Source organism: Gymnoscopelus microlampas, assembly GCF_963454915.1.
Source record: "Gymnoscopelus microlampas genome assembly, chromosome: 21".
Lineage (NCBI taxonomy): Eukaryota > Metazoa > Chordata > Actinopteri > Myctophiformes > Myctophidae > Gymnoscopelus > Gymnoscopelus microlampas.
In genome coordinates, this window is record NC_139958.1 from 6,095,105 (window position 1) to 6,115,725 (window position 20,621).

General features: G+C 41.7%; 1 protein-coding gene across 1 annotated transcript in view; it reads right to left on the reverse strand.

Annotated features, from left to right (window-relative positions):
• The window catches only part of LOC311037371 (uncharacterized protein), a gene marked incomplete at its 3' end in the record, with an annotated part of 208,389 nt that extends 189,813 nt beyond the window's left edge, over positions 1 to 18,576 (reverse strand). The window contains exons 1-4 of the mRNA XM_084046496.1: positions 18,469 to 18,576; positions 15,498 to 15,677; positions 12,380 to 12,494; positions 12,018 to 12,100 (exon numbers count right to left, since the gene is read on the reverse strand). Of these exons, the coding sequence (XP_083902622.1) occupies positions 12,018 to 12,100; positions 12,380 to 12,494; positions 15,498 to 15,677; positions 18,469 to 18,535 (445 nt within the window). The 5' untranslated portion in view covers positions 18,536 to 18,576. The remainder of the gene's footprint in view (positions 1 to 12,017; positions 12,101 to 12,379; positions 12,495 to 15,497; positions 15,678 to 18,468) is intronic.
• Between the last annotated feature and the right edge of the window lie 2,045 nt (positions 18,577 to 20,621).

Here is a 20,621-nt window from a genome sequence, read left to right on the forward strand (position 1 = left end):
TCAAGAACACGGTAACGGAGGCTAACGGCTATGTTGGCCGCTAAAACCTTGCTTCCTAATTCATTAGGGTGAAGCCCATCTCTGCAATAAAAGGATGAGAGGCCCCAAAACAGATTAAAATTGTCGATGTAGTTAAAAGAGTGGGTGCGACATAAACGCTGTAGCCAGGTGTTCAGACCAGCGATCCTACTGAAGCGCTCGTCGAGACAGATAGTGGGAGTGAGGCTATGAGACTGGGGAGTTTAATTAGAAGGACAGGGATAGTGGCCCCGGGAAGGCAGTGCGTAATTGCGTTGGGGAAGCGGGTGCGTTTATTGATAGAATCCCCAACGATTATAGCTGTGGGAGCTGTGGGAGGACACACACACACACACACACACACACACACACACACACACACACACACACACACACACACACACACACACACACACACACACACAGATTAGGTGTGAGGCATGAATGCTGTGATACAGACACACTCATATGGGAAAAGTACTGGGCCATTACAAGACCACCGGGCGGTCAGGAAATAGGATCTTGACTGTAATGAAGCGGAGTGGCAGATCTAATGCTGGACATGATGAAAATTATGATTATTTTGAATAATGTAATTTAATCAACCGTATTGATCATGCTGAAGTATGAAACTAAATACAAGATATGAGTACACTGTACATCATCTGATAATGAAATGGAGGAGATGTGATCTGTGATCTGATGCTTATAATGTGAGTGATGGAATTAATTGTTTACTATAATAGAAATGTGGAATTAATCATCACTGATTGTTTTATGTTAGCAAAGCACATCTGCATTTCTGAGAACTTTTTACATTACAATTGTATGACACAACAATACATACAATTAATGTGTATTAGAGTTATGTTAAAAACAGTTAACGGCTCCAATATGAATGATGATTAAAAACGTGGGGTTCATTAACAACATTGAACTGATCTGAGCAATGGTCACCGAGTTTTGTGCGGATTGGAGCAACGGTGCGCCTGTGGCACCCGAAGGGGCCCCTGATGTGGCCTTGAGGGCCACACATGGCCCCTGGTGTGGCTATTCTGAAGTCAGACTGTAGCGATTTTCTTTCTCTAGGTCATTCAAAGTCTGGTCAGATGATGTGGATGAGAGAGGAAAAATACCAGGTGATGTCTCATTTGTAGCAGCATAGAAGAAGAGCGATGCATCGGGAACACATTAAGTCTCAAACAAGCGTCCAAGGTTAACAATTTATAATTTATTGAAAGACAGAGAGTCATATATATATATACAAGTTCAATGTGGAACATCCCATTTGAGGCGGACTCAAATGGACGGTTTAAACTGGTTACAATCAAGGAAGCCTCTCTATATGTTTATTGTGATCTGGGGTGCAAATGTTCATGGTTTAGGTGGTTAGCGGAACACGCAGCATCTAAGGCCCACAGACATCCTGTCTGTTAAAGTAGCAGGATGTGCCGTGGTCATGAGAAGGCCACTACTACTTCTTCTTCTTCTTGCACAAGCGCTAAAGCCTGTTGTGCGTTTCAGGGTGCAAATGGCCTCCCTGTTTGATTTCGCTGGAAGATGAACATCTGGTCCTTGTAGTTGTAGATAACCGTGTTCTTCTGCAAACATGTCAATGTTTCTAGACAAATTGCTTAAGACTAATTGATTAGGCTGAGATAAGAAAGGACGCAAACTTTCTGAAGTTCCCTAAATTTAGAGGACGTGAACTTACTAAAGTTCCCTAAATTTAGTACACTACTACGTTTACGCTAAAAGAAGGTGCATGGGCTGTCAGAGACATGTTAAGGTTGACTACTGTATGGTCACACGCATGCAATATGATATATAGCACGTGGCCCATCCATCTCATGATGGCCTGTCAGCACAGGTGTGTTACTCACACCCATTGTATAATATTCACTACACAGACCCCTGACTAATGTTTGTGCCAAGTTTGATGCTGATCGTATGTATACAGTACGCATGTATGCATGTGTACAGTATGTCTGTATCAAGGGCACCTGCTGTGTGTAGTCGAGAGAGAGAGAGAGAGAGAGAGAGAGAGAGAGAGAGAGAGAGAGAGAGAGAGAGAGAGGTACACACAGGTTACATGTTAAACTGCAAGCTACACAGGTTACAGGTTAAACTGCATGCTACACAGGTTACATGTTAAACTGCATGCTACACAGGTTACATGTTAAACTGCATGCTACACAGGTTACATGTTAAACTGCATGCTACACAGGTTACATGTTAAACTGCATGCTACACAGGTTACATGTTAAACTGTATGCTACACAGGTTACAGGTGGGTGCATTTCTCCTTTCCGACATGTCGCCTTTCCGACGTTAACGAACCCTATACCTAACCCTCACCCTAACCCTAACCGCACGCGGAAGCCACTAGTCGGAGTGGTGAGATGTCGGAATGGAGAGTGAACACCGTTACGGGTTAAACTGCATGCTACACAGGTTACATGTTAAACTGCATGCTACACAGGTTACATGTTAAACTGTATGCTACACAAGTTACATGTTAAACTGTATGCTACACAGGTTACATGTTAAACTGTATGCTACACAGGTTACATGTTAAACTGTATGCTACACAGGTTACAGGTTAAACTGCATGCTACACAGGTTACATGTTAAACTGCATGCTACACAGGTTACATGTTAAACTGTATGCTACACAAGTTACATGTTAAACTGTATGCTACACAGGTTACATGTTAAACTGTATGCTACACAGGTTACATGTTAAACTGTATGCTACACAGGTTACATGTTAAACTGTATGCTACATAGGTTACATGTTTTCGGGCAAATAGACGTCTAAAATACGTGGCTGCTTTCACATTATTCCATGTCAGAGTTGACAAAGAAAAGTCGAGCAAATTTGAGGCACGATTTTGAACATCATAATAATAATAATGTAAAATCCCTTTAGATGAATTATGAATATGTTGACCAGCTGTTAAGCTACAGAGAAATTAACCACACTGCATCAAGATAAATAATAATGAGGACATTTTCAATTCAGTCAAATCACTTTTGTTGTTGTATATTTATTACTGCCATCGTAATTGAACATCTACACCATAAAGTTATATTGTCTAGATTAGAAGCAGACCTTCCTTGAATTCAGGTTGGTGGATACTAACTCCCTAGACTAGCAGCGGGCTCTTTAAATCCTTTTTCTCGCCTCACTACTTTAACCCTATATGCATCAGTAATTTTCTAAGCAGAAGGGAAATTAAAAAAGGTTGTGAAAAAAAAGGTTTATTGAATTATTACATTACGATTTGGTTCCTTTCCCAAGTTTCAATAACCAATTGTTAGCAAAGCAAAACAATATACTGTACATAGGCTACTTTATATCAATACTATACATAAACTGTAAATTAATAAAACATTTATTTAGTAAAAAAAAAAGAAAAGAAAAAAAAAGGCCAATTAACATATTGTGATCTCATCCCAGAAAAAGGATGTGATTCTCTTGGAGGATTTCCCTCTCTGTTCAAATAAATCCAATCTTTTGAGTCTTTAATTTCATCTCTGGTGGTCAATAAATGATATCCTAAAAACTACCCAACCTCTTTGTCTCCCCACAAATTACACTCTGTTTAGAAATACATACTGTAACATACTTACAAAAATATTCTACATTTGGTCATTTAGTTATGAATATATAATGTTTATACAGTCATTTCTCACAACATTTAAATACATTGTTCTGTTTCATATTCAAGCAGAAAAATTGATGGGACACATTATGTTGGATATATTTGATGACGTTCTGCCTCTTGAACGCTAGATGGCAGCAGAATACAATCTTGCCTTGTGTCATTGATGTAACTGAGACAGAACAAGGAGGAGAAATAAAGACTCCAAACAACAATGATAGACTGGGATGAAACACAAAACACTTCAGCCTCAAAATGTGCTTCCTGTGAACACATGCACATATTTTTATTTTATATACCTTTTCTATATACATAACAATGTTTTACATTGCTTTGCTTTACAGTGGAATAGATTGCAGAGATGTCTTCATTTCTTGCCAGACCTGAGAACAACAACACAATACATGTATTATATGTGTTTATTATAAAATAGGTTCACAAAAACCTCTGTTCAAAGAGTCCAAAACTTCAACGATATAGTTTACAGTCCAAAAACACAATCAAAAACACTAGAAATAGCACATCAAAGTAATGATAACTTTACTCATCGAATGCTGCAAACATACTGAACTGACAAACTAAACAGAAATGAGTTGCCAGTCCCTCTCTCATTGGCTGAACACAAATTATCAATTAAACATAATACCAAATACAATAAAGTCCTTCATCACAATACAAACTCATGTAGAGAATAATTACACACACACACACACACAACCATAATGCCTCTTCACCAGCACACAACCTACTTCTGTAAAGCACAACACGTTCTAAATTACACTGTTTTCAATTCAATGTTCAGATTGTCATCACGATCAATTAAATCGTTTTTTTCTTCTTTTATAAATATGACTTAGAATGTGTATTGCACAATTGCAGGGTCCTAATTGAGACCAAGTGGAGGGGGAGCAAGCAAGGCCAGGAGTATCAAAGGTTCAAACTGTTCTACCTCGTGGTGGACGGTAGACTAAGCGTTTTGGAGGTGAAGAGAAGGTCAGACAGAGTGAGGAGGATGAAGTTGGACATAGATGGGGTCAGTGCATGTGCCATGCAAGTTGGGTGTGCAATGGAATTGTATTGAGAGTGTTAAAGGGTTATTTCACTTTTGGGTCCGTTTAACATCTACTGCTGCTTTTGTTCGCGCCCAAGACCGCTGATTCAAATATTGATATTTGATTTTCAGTAGCGGCTGGTGGTGATTTTGGGTGGGAGGGCTATAAGACATCCAGTATACTATATGATACCCATAGTTCACCCTGCAGCAGCAGCATCACATCCCAGATAGCAAGTTACAGCAATGACTGTAGGCTATCTATACTTTGTTATAGGAAATGCTCCACAACAACACAAGCACCCACAACAAAACAGAGGTTCCAGTGCTCCAGTGAACGTTGTTTGTATGTGCAGATAGCTGCTCTTAAATCCTGATTATTGGTGGTGGTGGCAATACAAATAATTTGAGCCTGGAATGATCAAATCCTGTGTTGAGGGTCACCCAAGAATAGCATGCACTTTTTAAACAAAGTACGACCAGAACCAGACAATGAATTAAAAGGTTAGATTATTTAAGTCTGCTTGAGGCGTAATGCAGCTTTAAACATATATAGCAGCCAGTGGTATGTATAAACTGAAACTGTCTGTCTGTCTGTCTGTCTGTCTGTCTGTCTGTCTGTCTGTCTGTCACACACACACCCACACACACACACACACACACACACACACACACACACACACACACACACACACACACACACACACACACCATGGTGTGATGGATTAGAGTGTAAGTCAAAGACCATGTGACCTCTCTAGACACGGTACCTATCCAGGGTGGTCCAGACCAGGCCGATGGGAGGTGACGTTCAACGTGGAGTAAGCATGATCTGTTCTGGAGGGGGTTTTGGAGCGTAGGGAGGGGGGTGCTGGACCGTGGCGACATCGACCTCAGTCTCCCACTCACCGTCAGTCTCCCACTCACTGTCAGACACCCGCTCACCATCAGGCTCCCGCTTACCGCCAGACTTCCGCTTACCGCCAGACTCCCGCTTACCGTCAGACTCCCGCTCACCGTCAGAGGTGGGAGGATATTTATTTTTCTTCCTGTCAAATCAAAAGACATACCTTATTATTTACATCAGGGGTCTTCAACAGGGGGCCCGGACCCCTAGGGGGTCCTCAGAGCTACTATAGCACTTGAACCCTAGCATCCCTATTCTGAGGGGAACATTAGCCAAAAATAGCAGATCTACAAGCTCACAACGCCTCGCAGCGTTGTGAGCTTGCAAATTGCATTGTTTGTTTTCTGAGACAAGACAACAGATTGAAAAACAATGCTGTATAACGCAATGCGTGTGAGCATGCATGTGTGTCCGCAACTGGTTCCTGCCCACCTCAAGTCACCATTTGACCAATCTTGCCCGTACACCGACATGAGTTTGACACCACTGGTGTAGAGGGAAAAAAAGAAGATTTAAAAAAAATCTGAAACACAATTTTATACAATATAGAGGGGGTCCCTGCTTCATCTCTCTCTCTCAACTAGGGGGTCCTTGGGCTGAAAACGTTGAAGACCCCTGATTTACATCATTTAATGTCCAAAGAAATTACAGCAGTCTTATGGTACGTTTAGCCACACTTGCTCCGCTCAACGCTTGACCCACGATGTGACCGTGTGGCAGATGTGCTTTGTTGAGAGATTGACAGAAAGTATAGGTGCTGTGTGGACAGTAGCTAATATTGATGATAACGTTTTAATCTCGTAGGTGTAAATTTAATCAAGATTGATAAACTATGTGGTCTAATTTTTTACTAAAGTATTGTGTACAATACGGGCAGAACTGTCTGTGGAATAGACCACACATGTGCACGCGCACACACACACACACACACACACACACACACACACACACACACACACACACACACACACACACACACACACACACACACACACACACACACACACACACACACACACACACACACACACACACTCTCACTCTCTCTCTCTCTCTCTCTAACTCACCAGCAGAAAACGCTGCAAATTAAAATCATTCCAATAACTCCAACTCCAACTCCTACTCCAACTCCTACTGGTACTCCATGTTCTCCATCAGCTGTTTCTCCATCAGCTTTGGAGAAACCCAATAAAATTGAGAGGAGAAGTTAAAATCTGCACTAACACTGGAACTCCAACTCCTACTGCTACTCCATGTCTATCAGCTTTGGAGAAACACAATAACAATGAGAGGAGAAGTTAAAGGAGACACACCATGAATTTCACTTTTTTTTATTTATTTTTTATTTTTTGGGCTCCCCAGTGTCTCTTGTACCCCAAAAAATATTTTTTGTTAACATTCAGTCATTCATTCTCATTTCAGAGATTTTCAGAATGGGCGTGTCTAAACAGGCCATCTCAGAATGGCAAGTTTGCTTACCTCACCAAACTTTCTGCCCATGTATTTTGCCAGACAGAATTGCTCAGTACCGCAGTACAGCACCCCCCTGCCCAACAGGACGTTTTGGTATTGCAGCTGAAAGTGCTTTATAAGCCTGAGAGAATTGACTTGGGATGAGTATATCTGAGTGTTGATTTAGGCTCAAACCTTTTGAAAATGGTTTGAGGGACATACACCATATGATATTAAATATCAAATATTTGTTTTAAATTCATGGTGTGTCTCCTTTAAACTCTGCAGTTCTGATGTCATTGGCAGTTCTTCTTGATTCATGAATAATAGTATTAGCAGTGCTAGTATTACTGAAGCTGGAAATTACATCATCAAGAAGACAATGCTCTGATGATGCAATCAGAGATTATTTTTGAAATAAAATTCAGAACATCTTTTCATGGCCAAAAAAATTGGGTCATCATGAGAATGATCATGAGAATAATGTAAATCTGGAAATCTGAACATGGGCAAGTAAACAGTGGAGCTTTACTGCAGAGAGGCTTCCCCACCTCTATGAATGAATCCATTACAATAGTGAAAGGTCAACATCATACAGTAGGTGGATTATGAGACATTGTCGAGCAGCCTTTTCTAGTCTTACCTGTTCTTCGGGTATTTAATTTATAGATATAATTTCCTGGATTCACACATGCCTTTGTGCCGTTAGTTGTTGTCACTCTGGGGATGGATAAAATAATATTAGTGATGGACAGCATGTAAAATTAATGGCGCCTCTCAGGAATATGACTTATGTTGCATTCACACTGGCAGCTACAAAAGATGAAGCGCTCGGGTGGCACAGTGGTAAAGTCCCTGCCCCCTGTAGGAATACATGCAGAGACACCCTCGCCGCCCGGCTTCCCTCCCCCGAACATTAGCCAATTGAGTTCTCATAGACGCCCGACAAAGCCTGATGCACCACGGTGGATTCGAACCCATAACCTCTGTGGTTATGGGTTCGAATCCAATAAATAAAATAAAATAAAATAAAATGTAGCTTGTAGGGTGTGTCTTTTTTCCATTGATACATTTGCATTCAATGGAATTTCTCATCAACAGAGAATACCTCACCTTAATGGAAACCACAACTATTGAAGCTACCTTGCCAAACCAAACAAACAAACGGTTTAGCTGGTAGAACTTGATCTCCTTCTGTTCTCAAAACAAGTAACACTGTCCTTTGAAAAGCCAGCAATCTCTATAATAGCCATAGCCTATGATGTATAATAGCACCCACCTTTGCTTTGCTAAGTGGCCCTTTTGCGATGGAAGCTCAATTACTCAATTATTATTATTATCCAAAAAAAAAATTGATTTATTTTTTGGGTGGTTAAGTGAGTCAGTAGTTAATGCAGACATGCTATTGTTTTAAAATGTGCAGCACATTGCAATTGACCCTATGACACATTATGAGTCCATTATAATACATTTAGGGCTAGGCCAATGTGTTTTGATTATTTTGCATGTCCGTGGCAAAAATAAAATATTGATGAAAATGTCCATCACGAGCTGCCATGGTGAACATACGCGTTGATGTCAAGCATGCGTCCGACGAGCGATGAAATAATTAATTTTCCCACCACTTCACGCAGTAATTGTCTGAGAAGAGACAAGAGCTTCGTAGTTGCAGTTGAAGCCAGCTCAAGATTTTTGCAGCAGTTACAAACGTTGGGCATTGCTTTGTATCTTAATGATGCTGGCTTCCATTGAAAATGTAATCTGAAGAAGACTCACCTCTTCAGATTCCACCTCAGCCCGTAGCACTTGCCCTAGCCTTGACGACCATGCAGGATTATGCAAAGGCTAAAATGTAACTTAGATAGCATGTTATGTAGACAGATGCCAGGTTCATTTGTAGACCTGCCATCCTATAGTGTGTATAGTTTCAATACAGTACAGATTATTGCTTTTTTTTATATATAAATTAACTATACTGTTTAGACTGATGATAGGTTCTTGGTTTACCTATGATCCTAGATGACTAGTTCTATGCATTTGATGTATTACCTCATGTTGTCCTTGCATACTGTAAGTCACTCTGGATTAAGAGCGTCTGCTAAATACCTAAATTGTAAATTTTAAATTGTAAAAAAGTAGCTTTGTAAATGCCAGTGTGAACATGGCTTCTGTTTAGAACATTCTACTTACATGATCTCCCTGCTTGGACACGATGGAGACGCTTCATGTACCTGGTAATCCTTGATGATACTTGAGCTCATGTAGTCGATTCCTTGATCTGGACATGTGCAGCTATCACGTTGACCTGTTATGCAGGTTTTCCAGGTTGCATTACATTAATTAAATATTAAAACCATTATCTGTTCTTTTTTTCAACTAACAGCATTTGAGGACAAATACATTATTTTCCACAGAACTAAAGTAAACCAGCATAAGAACACACAACTAGAAAAAGTGCTCCTCGGAGCAGCAGGTCTCCGCCAGGTCAGGTACGTTATTCTGGCCTTCTGGTGGCGCTATAATAGGCCAATGTGAAAAGGGTGCCATTTATTCTTAGGTCTGTCACGGCAATCAGACACTGCATTCATGATTTGAGGCATTTTGTTCCAAAAATGTGTTTTGCTAAATTAGACCTGCTGGTGGCGCTATAACAGGCCAATGTGAAAAGGGTGGCATTTCTTCCTCGGCCTAGTGGGAATGTGCGTGTGAAATTCCACGGAAATCGCAAGCTGCGTGCATAGTTTGAGGCTTTTTGTTCAAAACGGACCAATCCTGCAAACTTTGGAAGCCAACCATAGGCAATGAGGATGGAATATGGGAAATCGGACAGATCCGTGTTGATCACATGACTATAGAGATACTGTGTACCGATTTGCATGACGTTTGGATGAAATCTGTAGGAGTAATGTAAAAAAATGTGTTTTGCACAACTCGGCCTCCTGGTGGCGCTATAACAGGCCCATGTGAAAAAATTGGGGCAGAGGTTCTTAATTGGCATCCAGGGAGTGTGTGTGCACAGTTTGGGAGCAAACGGGCCAACGGTGCCAGAGATTAGCTGGTAACACACAGACAGGACGGACGGACACACGGACACACACACACACGGACGGACGGACGGGGTAGAAAACATACTCTCTCGCCATGCCTTTCGGCCTGGCGGAGACAATGAAAAGATTGCAGAGTAAAAATCTCATTTGTGTCTATAAAATAAAAATGCAACCTAACCATATGAGAAAATATTATGGATGGTATTATCCAAATAGTAGGACAGGTTTAATCAACTTGATGTTCAACTTCAGGTGCGATCCTCAGAGTGCATATCTCCACCAGGCCTGCCTGCCTACCCAGGGCTGTGTTAGTCCAGCCCTGGGACTGACGCGAACTGCCTATTCCCATTTTGTTGAAGCAAGGGGGCGGGGCTGGTGGGGCTGGGAGAGAGTCAGCGCACTGAAGTCAAGGCACAGACTACTGTGTTGTTGACGGACAACGGATGCACGCTTATGAGAAACAACAAAAACTAGAAAAAGTGCTCCTCGGAGCACAGGTCTCCGCCAGGTCAGGTACGTTATTGTGGCCTCCTGGTGGCGCTATAATAGGCCAATGTGAAAGGGGAGTCATTTCTTCTTAGGCTTTTCATGGCAATCAGACACTGCATTCATGATTTGAGGCTTTTGTTCCAAAAATGTGTTTCGCTAAGATTAGACCTGCTGGTGGCGCTATAACAGGCCAATGTGAAAAGGGTGCAATTTCTTCCTCGGCCTAGTGGGAATGTGTTTGTGAAATTTCACAGAAATCGCAAGCTGCGTTCATGATTTGAGGCATTTTGTTCAAAACGGACCAATCATGCAAACTTTGGAAGCCAACCTTAGCCAATGAGGATAGAATATGGAAAATCGGACAGATCCGTGTTGATCACATGACTATAGAGATAATGTGTACCGATTTGCATGACGTTTGGATAAAATCTGTAGGAGTAAATGGGTTTTGCACAAATCGGCCTCCTGGTGGCGCTATGACTGGGCTATGTGAAACATTTGGGGCAGAGGTTCTGAATTGGCATCCAGGGAGTGTGTGTGCACAGTTTCGGAGCGAGCGGGCCAATGATGTCGGAGATTAGCTGTTCACAGACGGACGAACACACACACGGACGGAAAAACATACTCTCTCGCGGCGGAGACAATAAAACCTGGCAAAACAGTTGTGTGCATTAGCGCAAGATGAGGATAAAGGAAACACTCAGTTTAAATGTCCAGCTTGCTAATTCTCGCCTACTACTACTACTTTTCTATTTGAAACTTTAAATTTCTCTAAATATTATAAACTTTCAGGACAGCTTAAGTACAAATATCAGTGAAGCCATTATTCAGTCCGACTTCACTGTAGCCTATAGTAGCCTTTTCATAAATGATATTTATACTTAGGCTGTCCTGAAAGTTTATAATATTTAGAGAAATGTAAAGTTTCAAATACAAAAGTAGTAGTAGGCGAGAATTAGCAAGCTAGACTGAATGTTTCCTTTATCCTCATCTTGCGCTAATGCACGCAACTGTTTTGCCAGGTTTTATTTTTGTTTCTCATAAGCGTGCATCCGTTGTCCGTCAACAACATAGTAGTCTGTGCCTTGACTTCAGTGCGCTGACTCTCTCCCAGCCCCACCAGCCCGCCTCCCTTGCTTCAAAAATATGGGAATAGGCAGTTAGGACTGACACAACCCTGCTCGGTTCAGCGGTGCCTCAGATTAGCTGTTCACACTTTACTCTCTCTCTCTCTCTCTCTCTCTCTCTCTCGCTCTCTCTCTCGCTCTCTCTCTCTCTCTCTCTCTCTCTCTCTCTCTCTCTCTCTCTCTCTCTCTCTCTCTATCTCTCTCTCTCACACACACACAGCCTATGCAGCCTAGCAGAGATATGCGCTCTAGTCTTACCTGTTCTTCTGATATCATAGATGAAGTTTCCCAAATTTGACTCTGGATTCACACATAGCTTCTTGCCGTCAGTTGTTGTCACACTGGAGATAGATACAAAAACTATTAATGATGGACAGTGTCTAAAATGAATGGCACCTCACAGTAATATGACTTAAGGTCGTTTCAGAGGGGGAGCGGTTGACGTGGCCGTTTTCGCTCGGATCAGAGGGGATCGCGCCGCGATCATTGTCGCCTCTCCGCCCCTCAACTTCTCAGCGTGTCCCAAATAATTGCCCGCCTCTCATTGAAAATGAATTACTACGACGCGTCAACCGCTCCCCGTCTGAAACAACCTTAAGGGTGTTAAAAAACATACTTACACGATCTCCCTGCCTGGACAGAACTGAGTCACTTCATATATCTCATAGTTTCTGATGAGACTCGGGTGCATGGAGTCGATTACTTGATCTGAACATGTGCAATTACCATGTTGACCTGTGGAATGAAGGGACAAGGCATTAAAAGAATTACATTTAATTAAATGCTTTAGCTGTGTTTTTTTCCCGACTAACATTAGTAGACAAATAAATAACATCACAAGTAAAACAGCAGAAGAAAATACAATGAAAAGATTAGAGAGTACAAATCAGTAATTTGTCTCTAAAAATAGATGACAGATTTGTTTGCTTCAGAAAATATTTTGTTCCAGTAACTCCATACAACTTTCGGGTTGTTAAAATGGTTAGAAGATATTCCTAATAAAAAAAAATCGACATAAAAATGTTAAATAAATAGCAGATCTACGAGCACCGTGAGGCGTTGTGAACTTGTACATCTACTATTTTCAAACAGCTTATGTAGTATATATGTTTAAGTGGTTAAACAGATTTTTGATGCCCCCCCCCCCTCCCCCCCAGGCAATGCCAGCGCCGAGCATTATTTTCCACCACGGAGGAAAGCTTGCCAGCCCAGTACAGTGCTGTCCTCCTGGAATGTGAAGCATGACTAGGGGCAAAGTAGTTCCGGGTGCGTCACAGAAGGGGGCGTAACACAGAAGATACTGAGATTTTGCTTTCAGACATTGCTGAGGGGAGGTAATGGAGTTTGTACGACAGATGGTGCAACTGTTCACGTTTGTGGCCATGGCCTTTGTCACAGAAATACTACTTACACAGTCCTGACTAGGCAACCCAGCATGTGTGTTGTTTTTATCACACTGGAGAAGGATACAATTATATTAGTTATGGACAGCATGTAAAATGAATGTCACCTCACAGGAATATGACTTATGATGTTGTTTAGGACATTCTACTTACAACCTGCGTGGACAGTATGGAGTTGCTTTATATGTCTGGTACTTAAATGGTGGATGCATGGTGTCGAGTCCTTGACCTGAACATACAGGTTGGCAGATAGGTGTACGGACTGTGGAATGAAGGGGCAAGACACTATGTTGCAGGAACAGTTGCATTCAAATAATTATATTAAAGCCTTTATCTGTGTTTGTTTTCAACCAACATTATGCAAACAAATAAATGACAGCAAATTATTCTAACAGAACTAAAGTAAACCAGCAGAACAACACACAATGAAAAGATTAGATACTGTACCAGCAGTAAAAATCTGTCTTTTGTTTATAAAAATAGAGCTCAAACTCCCCGCAATCGTATGCTGCCAGGTCCCCCTTCTTTACATGACTAATGAGATAATGTGTACCGATTTGCATGAGTTTTGGACAAAATGTATAGGCGTAGTAGCAACAACAAAAAAACGCTAAATTTAGGAAAGTCTTGTCAGGCAGAAAATGTGAAGTGGCCTGTTAGCGCCATCATGAGACCTATTTGAACTATTTGAGGTGGAATTTCTTCATGCAAAGTGTCGCATTGATCAGTCCAGCGTTGCCTGACCGTCTTAGCAGTTGGAATCAGTTCAGAGGCCTTGGTATGGTGTAACTAACTATATGGTGTATTTATTCACCGTCAAACAGGGTAAAACTGACCAGGACAATGATGCTCCACTCACTGCACAGACTTCAGTCCACTGGCAGCCTTTTATGCTTAGCTGGACTAATGAGTCTGGACTGTACCATTCTAAGTGGTGTATTTGAGGCTGAGCCATTTACATTAAATGCACCAAACCTCTGTATGTATATACTATGTATGTATGTACGTCTGTGATCCACGTATCTCGAGAACCGTTTTCGCCACACACGTCACAGATGACCCGAGGGAGTGCAGTGCCTGGTGTCGAGTAGGAACCCCAAGAAAAGGCCCTGGCCATGGCCCAACGGGCACAGGTCTAGTACCATAAATACATCAACATACAATAAATACACATAAATAACCTTAACCCATACAAGTATCAAAAGTCTCCATTGACTACACAAGTTACATAATAATTCCTTCTTCACACTACAACATGAATTAGCAATGACAAAAGCACATCACAGTCACACCCCCCTCTATCTTGACTATATGGTCCAGCCCAATCATACTGAAACACATAACAGGTAATTGTTGATCATTTTTATCCCTCGATTTTGTAACCCTTTTTTCACCCGGTGCCAATTTGCTAAGTGATCCTGGGCACTACACTCCCCCCACCAGCCTAGGGAGGCCAGGGCCGAGCTCATGCCTCCTTCAATGCATGAGAGCCAACTGATCTTCTTGTCACCTGACAGGGGGGAGTTTCCCCGGTTGGACGTAGCACGTGGAAGGAACACGTTATTCCAACCAGTTCCCTTCCCCTCCATTAGGCGCCCCGGCTGGCCAGGGGGAGGCAGTATAGTGACCAGGATTACTACATGTTTTTGTGAGGGTATTAACCACAGATATAGAAACCTAGATACCTCATTGGCCTCTGCAGTTCGTTGGAGCAACTCGTATCGCGGCCGCCATTTTCGCGTAGGAAAACGGACACTCAAAGTGACTACTGGCCAATCACAGTGCTCACAGCGCGTTGACTACTGGCCAATCACAGTGCGTCTTTTCTAAGATTTGTCAGAATCTAGTTGTCCCGCCCCCACTTGCCTCTGATTGGCCTTCCGAACGCCCCCTTCTGTGACACACACGGAAGCTTCAGGGAAGCTTTCCTATGCTAAAATGGCCCCCGTGATACCAATGCCTCAGAGCCGAAGGAGGCGTCTACCTTTATATGTCTATGGTATTAACTACCCTAGGAGACACAGGGAGAACATGCAAACTCCACACAGAGTAGGCCCTTTCGCCAACTCCACCTAGGGTATGGGCGCTGGTGACGCGGAGGAGAAGACGCACCCCCAGCACCCACAGCGTCCCCGGCGGGAATCGAACCCAGGACCTTCTGTGAGGCGACAGCGCTACCGACTGCGCCACCGTGCCCCTTACAGGTAATTGTTAAGCATTCAATCAAAACAATAAAACTTCACATTGCACTTCTCAAACATATTGCACCTACTCTCTATTCATAATAGCCACATGTTCTGTGTGTTGTCACTGATGTTGTATCCTAATGACTTACCGGGAGGAGGACGAGGACGAAGACGAAGACGAGGACGAAGAAGAGGAGGAGGAGGAGGAAGAGGAGGAAGAAGAAGAGGAGTACGAGGACGAAGACGAGGACGAAGATGAGGAGGAGTAGGAGGACGAAGACGAGGAGTACGAGGACGAGGAGGACGGGGCTTCGTCCCGGTTCTCTTACCTGAGAGGGAGTATTACTATTAATTTGGGGTGCTATATATAGACAACAGATATACTGTAACCACGCACAACCAAATGTAACTCTGCACGTAACACCAAAAATGTAAATTACATCTACTTATTACATCCTTATCCTTATCCTTACCAGCAACAACAATTTCACACATGAGTTATTTTTACAGAACTCAATAATCAAGAAACCATGGGCGGAAGTATTTTGATACAAATGACAATTAATCGGTCAAAAATGTATCACAATACAAATACAAAATATATGATAAACATATTTGAGATTAGATTGCGTATTTTGAAAGTACATTTTTATAAAAATGTATGCTATGATGAGTCAATTCATATATTGACTGCAAATTATTAAATTAATTGCCTATGTCAGAATTTCTGACATAGGCCTACAGTACCACAGGAGCAGAGCAACACCACTGATTACAATGCTATATCATTAGGGGAGGACGGGGTAAGATGAGCCACTTCTCACTTTCAACTTGTTCTGGAAGCAAGGCAAAATGAGATAGCAGTCAAATCTAAACATCTTATTTCAGGATGTCTTCTATCAATTGAAATTATGAGTAAGCATCTATGACAAAGGGCCATAAAAATATGATTACAAAAAAACAAAAGTCATTCAGCATAATTTGAGTAGCAAAGAAATAATAAGAAAAAAGGTCCAACTGGGAGTCCTTGAAAAAAAAAAAAAAGATCACTGGGCTAGATAATGCTAAACCAGGCAGACAAGACACACAATATATACAAGATTTTCATACTAAAATGCCCTTTTTTTGTGACACAAATGAGGAGAAAATCAACTTTGTTATCGACTTTTCTCTATCCCAGCAACACACTCTCGCGAGTTTTGGGAAGATATCTGGAGGGTCCATCTCGGTCCATCTGCAGTCTGACGGACGAGACATAGAGGGCTCTGTCCCTTATATTATATTTTATTATTATATTAGATTTTAACTCTATGCTCTGTCCCCATAAGATGCTCTAAAAACTGATAAACTGAGATGGTCGGGGGAGAAGACAACCACGCCTACTTAGGACACCATTTGTAGGATTTGTGTACTACTTCGCCTCTAGTGGCTCCAATGAAGAACGTTTATCTTGCTAAATTAACAATCTTTGACAATAGCATGAAACAGGAAGGTCCTTCCTGCTTTAGCCAGGTCGCCATGGAAACGTTTGGAAGTGGAAGGAAGGAAGGAAGTGGGATTGGAAACTGAGCTTTAAAAGAATCTGTGTCACTCTTAACCCATTAAGACCGGTAACGCATATGTGTAACCACTTTATCCATATTTTATACTTGGGCTATTCAAAAATAACAGATATACAAGCTCATGAGCTTGTAGATCGGCTATTTTTGTGTTTGTTTAAAAATGGGGAGGCAGTGGCTCAGGGCTAGAGTGGCCGGGTAGAGTGAACTGGAAACCGCAAGGTTCCCAGGTCGATCCCGGCCTGGGGGGCTCCCCCAGAGTTAGTGTGGAAGTGTCCTTGAGCAAGACGCTGAACCCCTAATTGCTCCCGCCTTGCATGGTTTCCTCCGCCGTGAATGGGTGAATGTAATGCACATATCATGATACAGGTGATGGTATTTCTGCTGGGCATTACTGCCTGACGCACCTCCAACAGTGCCTTTTGAGCAGATGTGCTGTGACACCTCACTGAACACCTCTATGGGCCTAAACGGGTCATCAGCTGGGGACCACCAGTGATCAACGTTTCGCTCCTTTAACCCCAGAACGTCCACTGGTGGCGGAGCGACGGCAGGGATCTCTCCCTGCCGCCCCCGGCTGATGCCGTAGGTGTTATTTGGCCCCCAACTCTTGTGCTTCTTTCTTAGCCACAGCCAGAAGCTGCCTTTCTCCGCCTCCTCAGCCAGCTCTTTCATGGCTTTCCGATGCCTTGCTCCTGTGCATCCCATGTCGCGGAGTAGGCGAACAGTTGAGGAACCTACGTAGCCCCTGCACCCCACTTCCACAGGGCACGTAACAGCTTTCCAGCCAGCCTCCCGGCACTCTGCCGCCAGATCTGCATACTTGGCTCGCTTCCGCTCGTTAGCAGCCTCCAAGCCCCCTTCCCATGGGACTGTGAGTTCAACCAGAAGGACTGTCTTGCAAGCCTCCGACCACATGACTAGATCTGGTCGGAGCGATGTGCACAATCTACTGTATGTAAAGCACTTTGGATAAAAGCGCTAATGCACCATTTAACATGATTGTGAAAGAAAGTTGAAATAACGCTGACTTTCCCATAGACTTGTTGGGGTGTTTAAAGTTAAATATTTCAAAAACTACAAATTATTTATAAAATTAAAAATACAAGCACCCATGTCGACAGTAAGCTGGATTTTTTACAGTTTGAATTGAGTTTCTAAGTGAAAGTATGTAGGAGTAGTTAGGTGCCAAACTTTTGCAGAGAATATAGAAATAGTGACAATAACTATAGTGACAATAACTATAGTGTGCTCGCTGCTGCTGCAGCGAGCACACTATAATGATAGGCGAGGAAGAAGAAGAGGAAGAAAAATGCAGCAGCTTGATGTATATAAGGTGCCAACTGACAGTCAATTTGGTCCCAGTGAGTACGTGGGTGGCCCTGATTTGTTTGTGCCGTTTGAAACGTATTTTTGCGCTTTTGAGAGAGACCAGTATACAAGCAGATGGCAGCCTAATCAAAATGACTCTGTACCAATGCACCAGCCAGCTTCGTACGGACTGGACTGTCAAGAAAAGCAGCTTTACTGGCCAAGAACTTAATAAGTTGATTTATCTTACCTTCTACATGGAGAGCTAGCAGGCAGATGATAAAGGTGATGACAGCTGGTTTTATGATACTGGTCATTTATGATACTTCTTCTAGTGTTGTTGTTTCCAGTGTTGAGTCTATACAGTTGTGAATTTAGGAGATCACTCTTTTTCATGGTGGAAGGTGGAGCTTCTTCATAGGCATGTCTATAGAACGCCCAGCCACTCACCACCAGTCCAAATTAAAAACATGTGTTTGTTTTTCTTGTTGTTGGATTTCGCAATGATTTCGCAATCAGTTTCATTCTTACAGCTTTTCATGGAATGGAAATGTATTTGCATTCTATGTAAGAACACTGGTTAGGACCTGTGTTCAGATTAAAAGAACAGGGGATGGATGAATGACTTGAGGTATGCATGCAGGCAGAGTGTGGTTTCAGTGGTGAGCATGCTGTTAGGAACCGACAGAGAGAGATCAGATTAGATCTCCTTCATAGCTGTAATAAATAATGGGGCAAAGGTGCCATTCTAAAATGTATTCAAGAGTATGTAAGAGAGAAGAAATAATATTTCCATCATAGTTAGTTATATATTAAAACATAAACAATATTACTAAAATAATCATTTGTACACTCTCACGAAGTCTCCACTGAATGATAAATGTTTGAACTTACAGGTAGGCTAGCATGTGTCGCTTCCTGTGTGTTCGCCTCCATTAGGCCTACTACACGGTCTAGTTTAAGACACCCCCCATGGAAAAAAACAAAAAAGACCAATGTTTTCCTGTAGTGTAGGCAGCTGAGTTAACCATACTAATTAATGAGTGTGTATGGGTGGCTGTAAATGCACAATCACAATTCACAATTGTAAAGCACCTTGGAAAAAGGCGCTTTATAAATGCCCCATTTACCATCTATTTACCACTGTTTACCACATGTAACATCATGTTACATTCTGTTTGTTTCTATTTGTCATTCGAATAGAGTTTAAGTGGTTAAAGTGGCTTCGAGGGGTTGGGAACAACTGCTTCTGCTAACAGAGGGATTGTCTGCCTTCCTTCATGGCCTCAGGCTGAGCTAGAATAGAGCGTCGCAGTTCCCGCCCACTTCCAGTTGCCGGAAGTAAATACTCAATGCATTTTTCCCATTGACTTTTCCGAAAATATTTATATAAATTAATTTAAGCCTAGAATCAAGCTATCCAGGATCCTGGTGAATCATGACCATAAAACATTTGATTCTGTGAAAAAACTTTTTTGAAAACGGCAAAACAAAGGGTATTTATTAAACATAGTATATCATATCATTAAATATAAAATGTAAAAAATCACAGAAAAAAAGGTTTTATGGTCATGATTCACCAGAATCCTGGATGGCTTGATTCTAGGCTTAAATTCATTGATATAAATATTTTTGGAAAAGTCAATGGGAAAAATGCATTGAGTATTTACTTCCGGCACCCGGATTCTGCGCAACTGCGATGCTCTATACTGCTGCTGCTGCTGCCACTTCCAGTGTTGCCAGATTATGTGGGAGAAATAAGCCACCAGGTCTATGAAAACAAGCCCAAAATAATGATGAGCACTTTAAACCTATATCCATAGGCTATTTGAAAATAGCCGATCTACAATTTGTAGATTGAGTTTGTAGATCTGCTATTTTCAAAAAGATTTTGAGAAACAAGTGTAAAATTACACTTCAAGTAAAAGTATCAATACTGCAATGTAGAAGTACTCTGTTACAAGTAAAAGTCCGTAATTCAAAATTGACTTGAGTAAAAGTCAATCAAAATGTACTTAAAAGTACCAAATGTAAAAGCACTAAAATGTTTGAAAATAGCAGATCTAAAGCTCAAAACGCGTCACGATGCAAGGCGTTGTGGGCTTGTAGATAGGCTATTTTCAAATAGCCTAGGTATAAAATGGGCCAAAAGTGGTTAATCTATGTTTTATAATGTAATCATTTATATCTGCAAAGTAACTAGTAACTAAAGTTTTCAAATAATTGTAGTGGAGTAAAAGTACAATATTTGCCCCTGAGATGTAGTGGAGTAGAAGTAAAAGTAGGCTACTGATAATTGGAAATAATCCAGTAAAGTAATATACCACAAAATTATACTAGTACAGTACTTGAGTAAATGTACTTGGTTACTTTCCACCACTGCAAGTGTATGACACAATATTT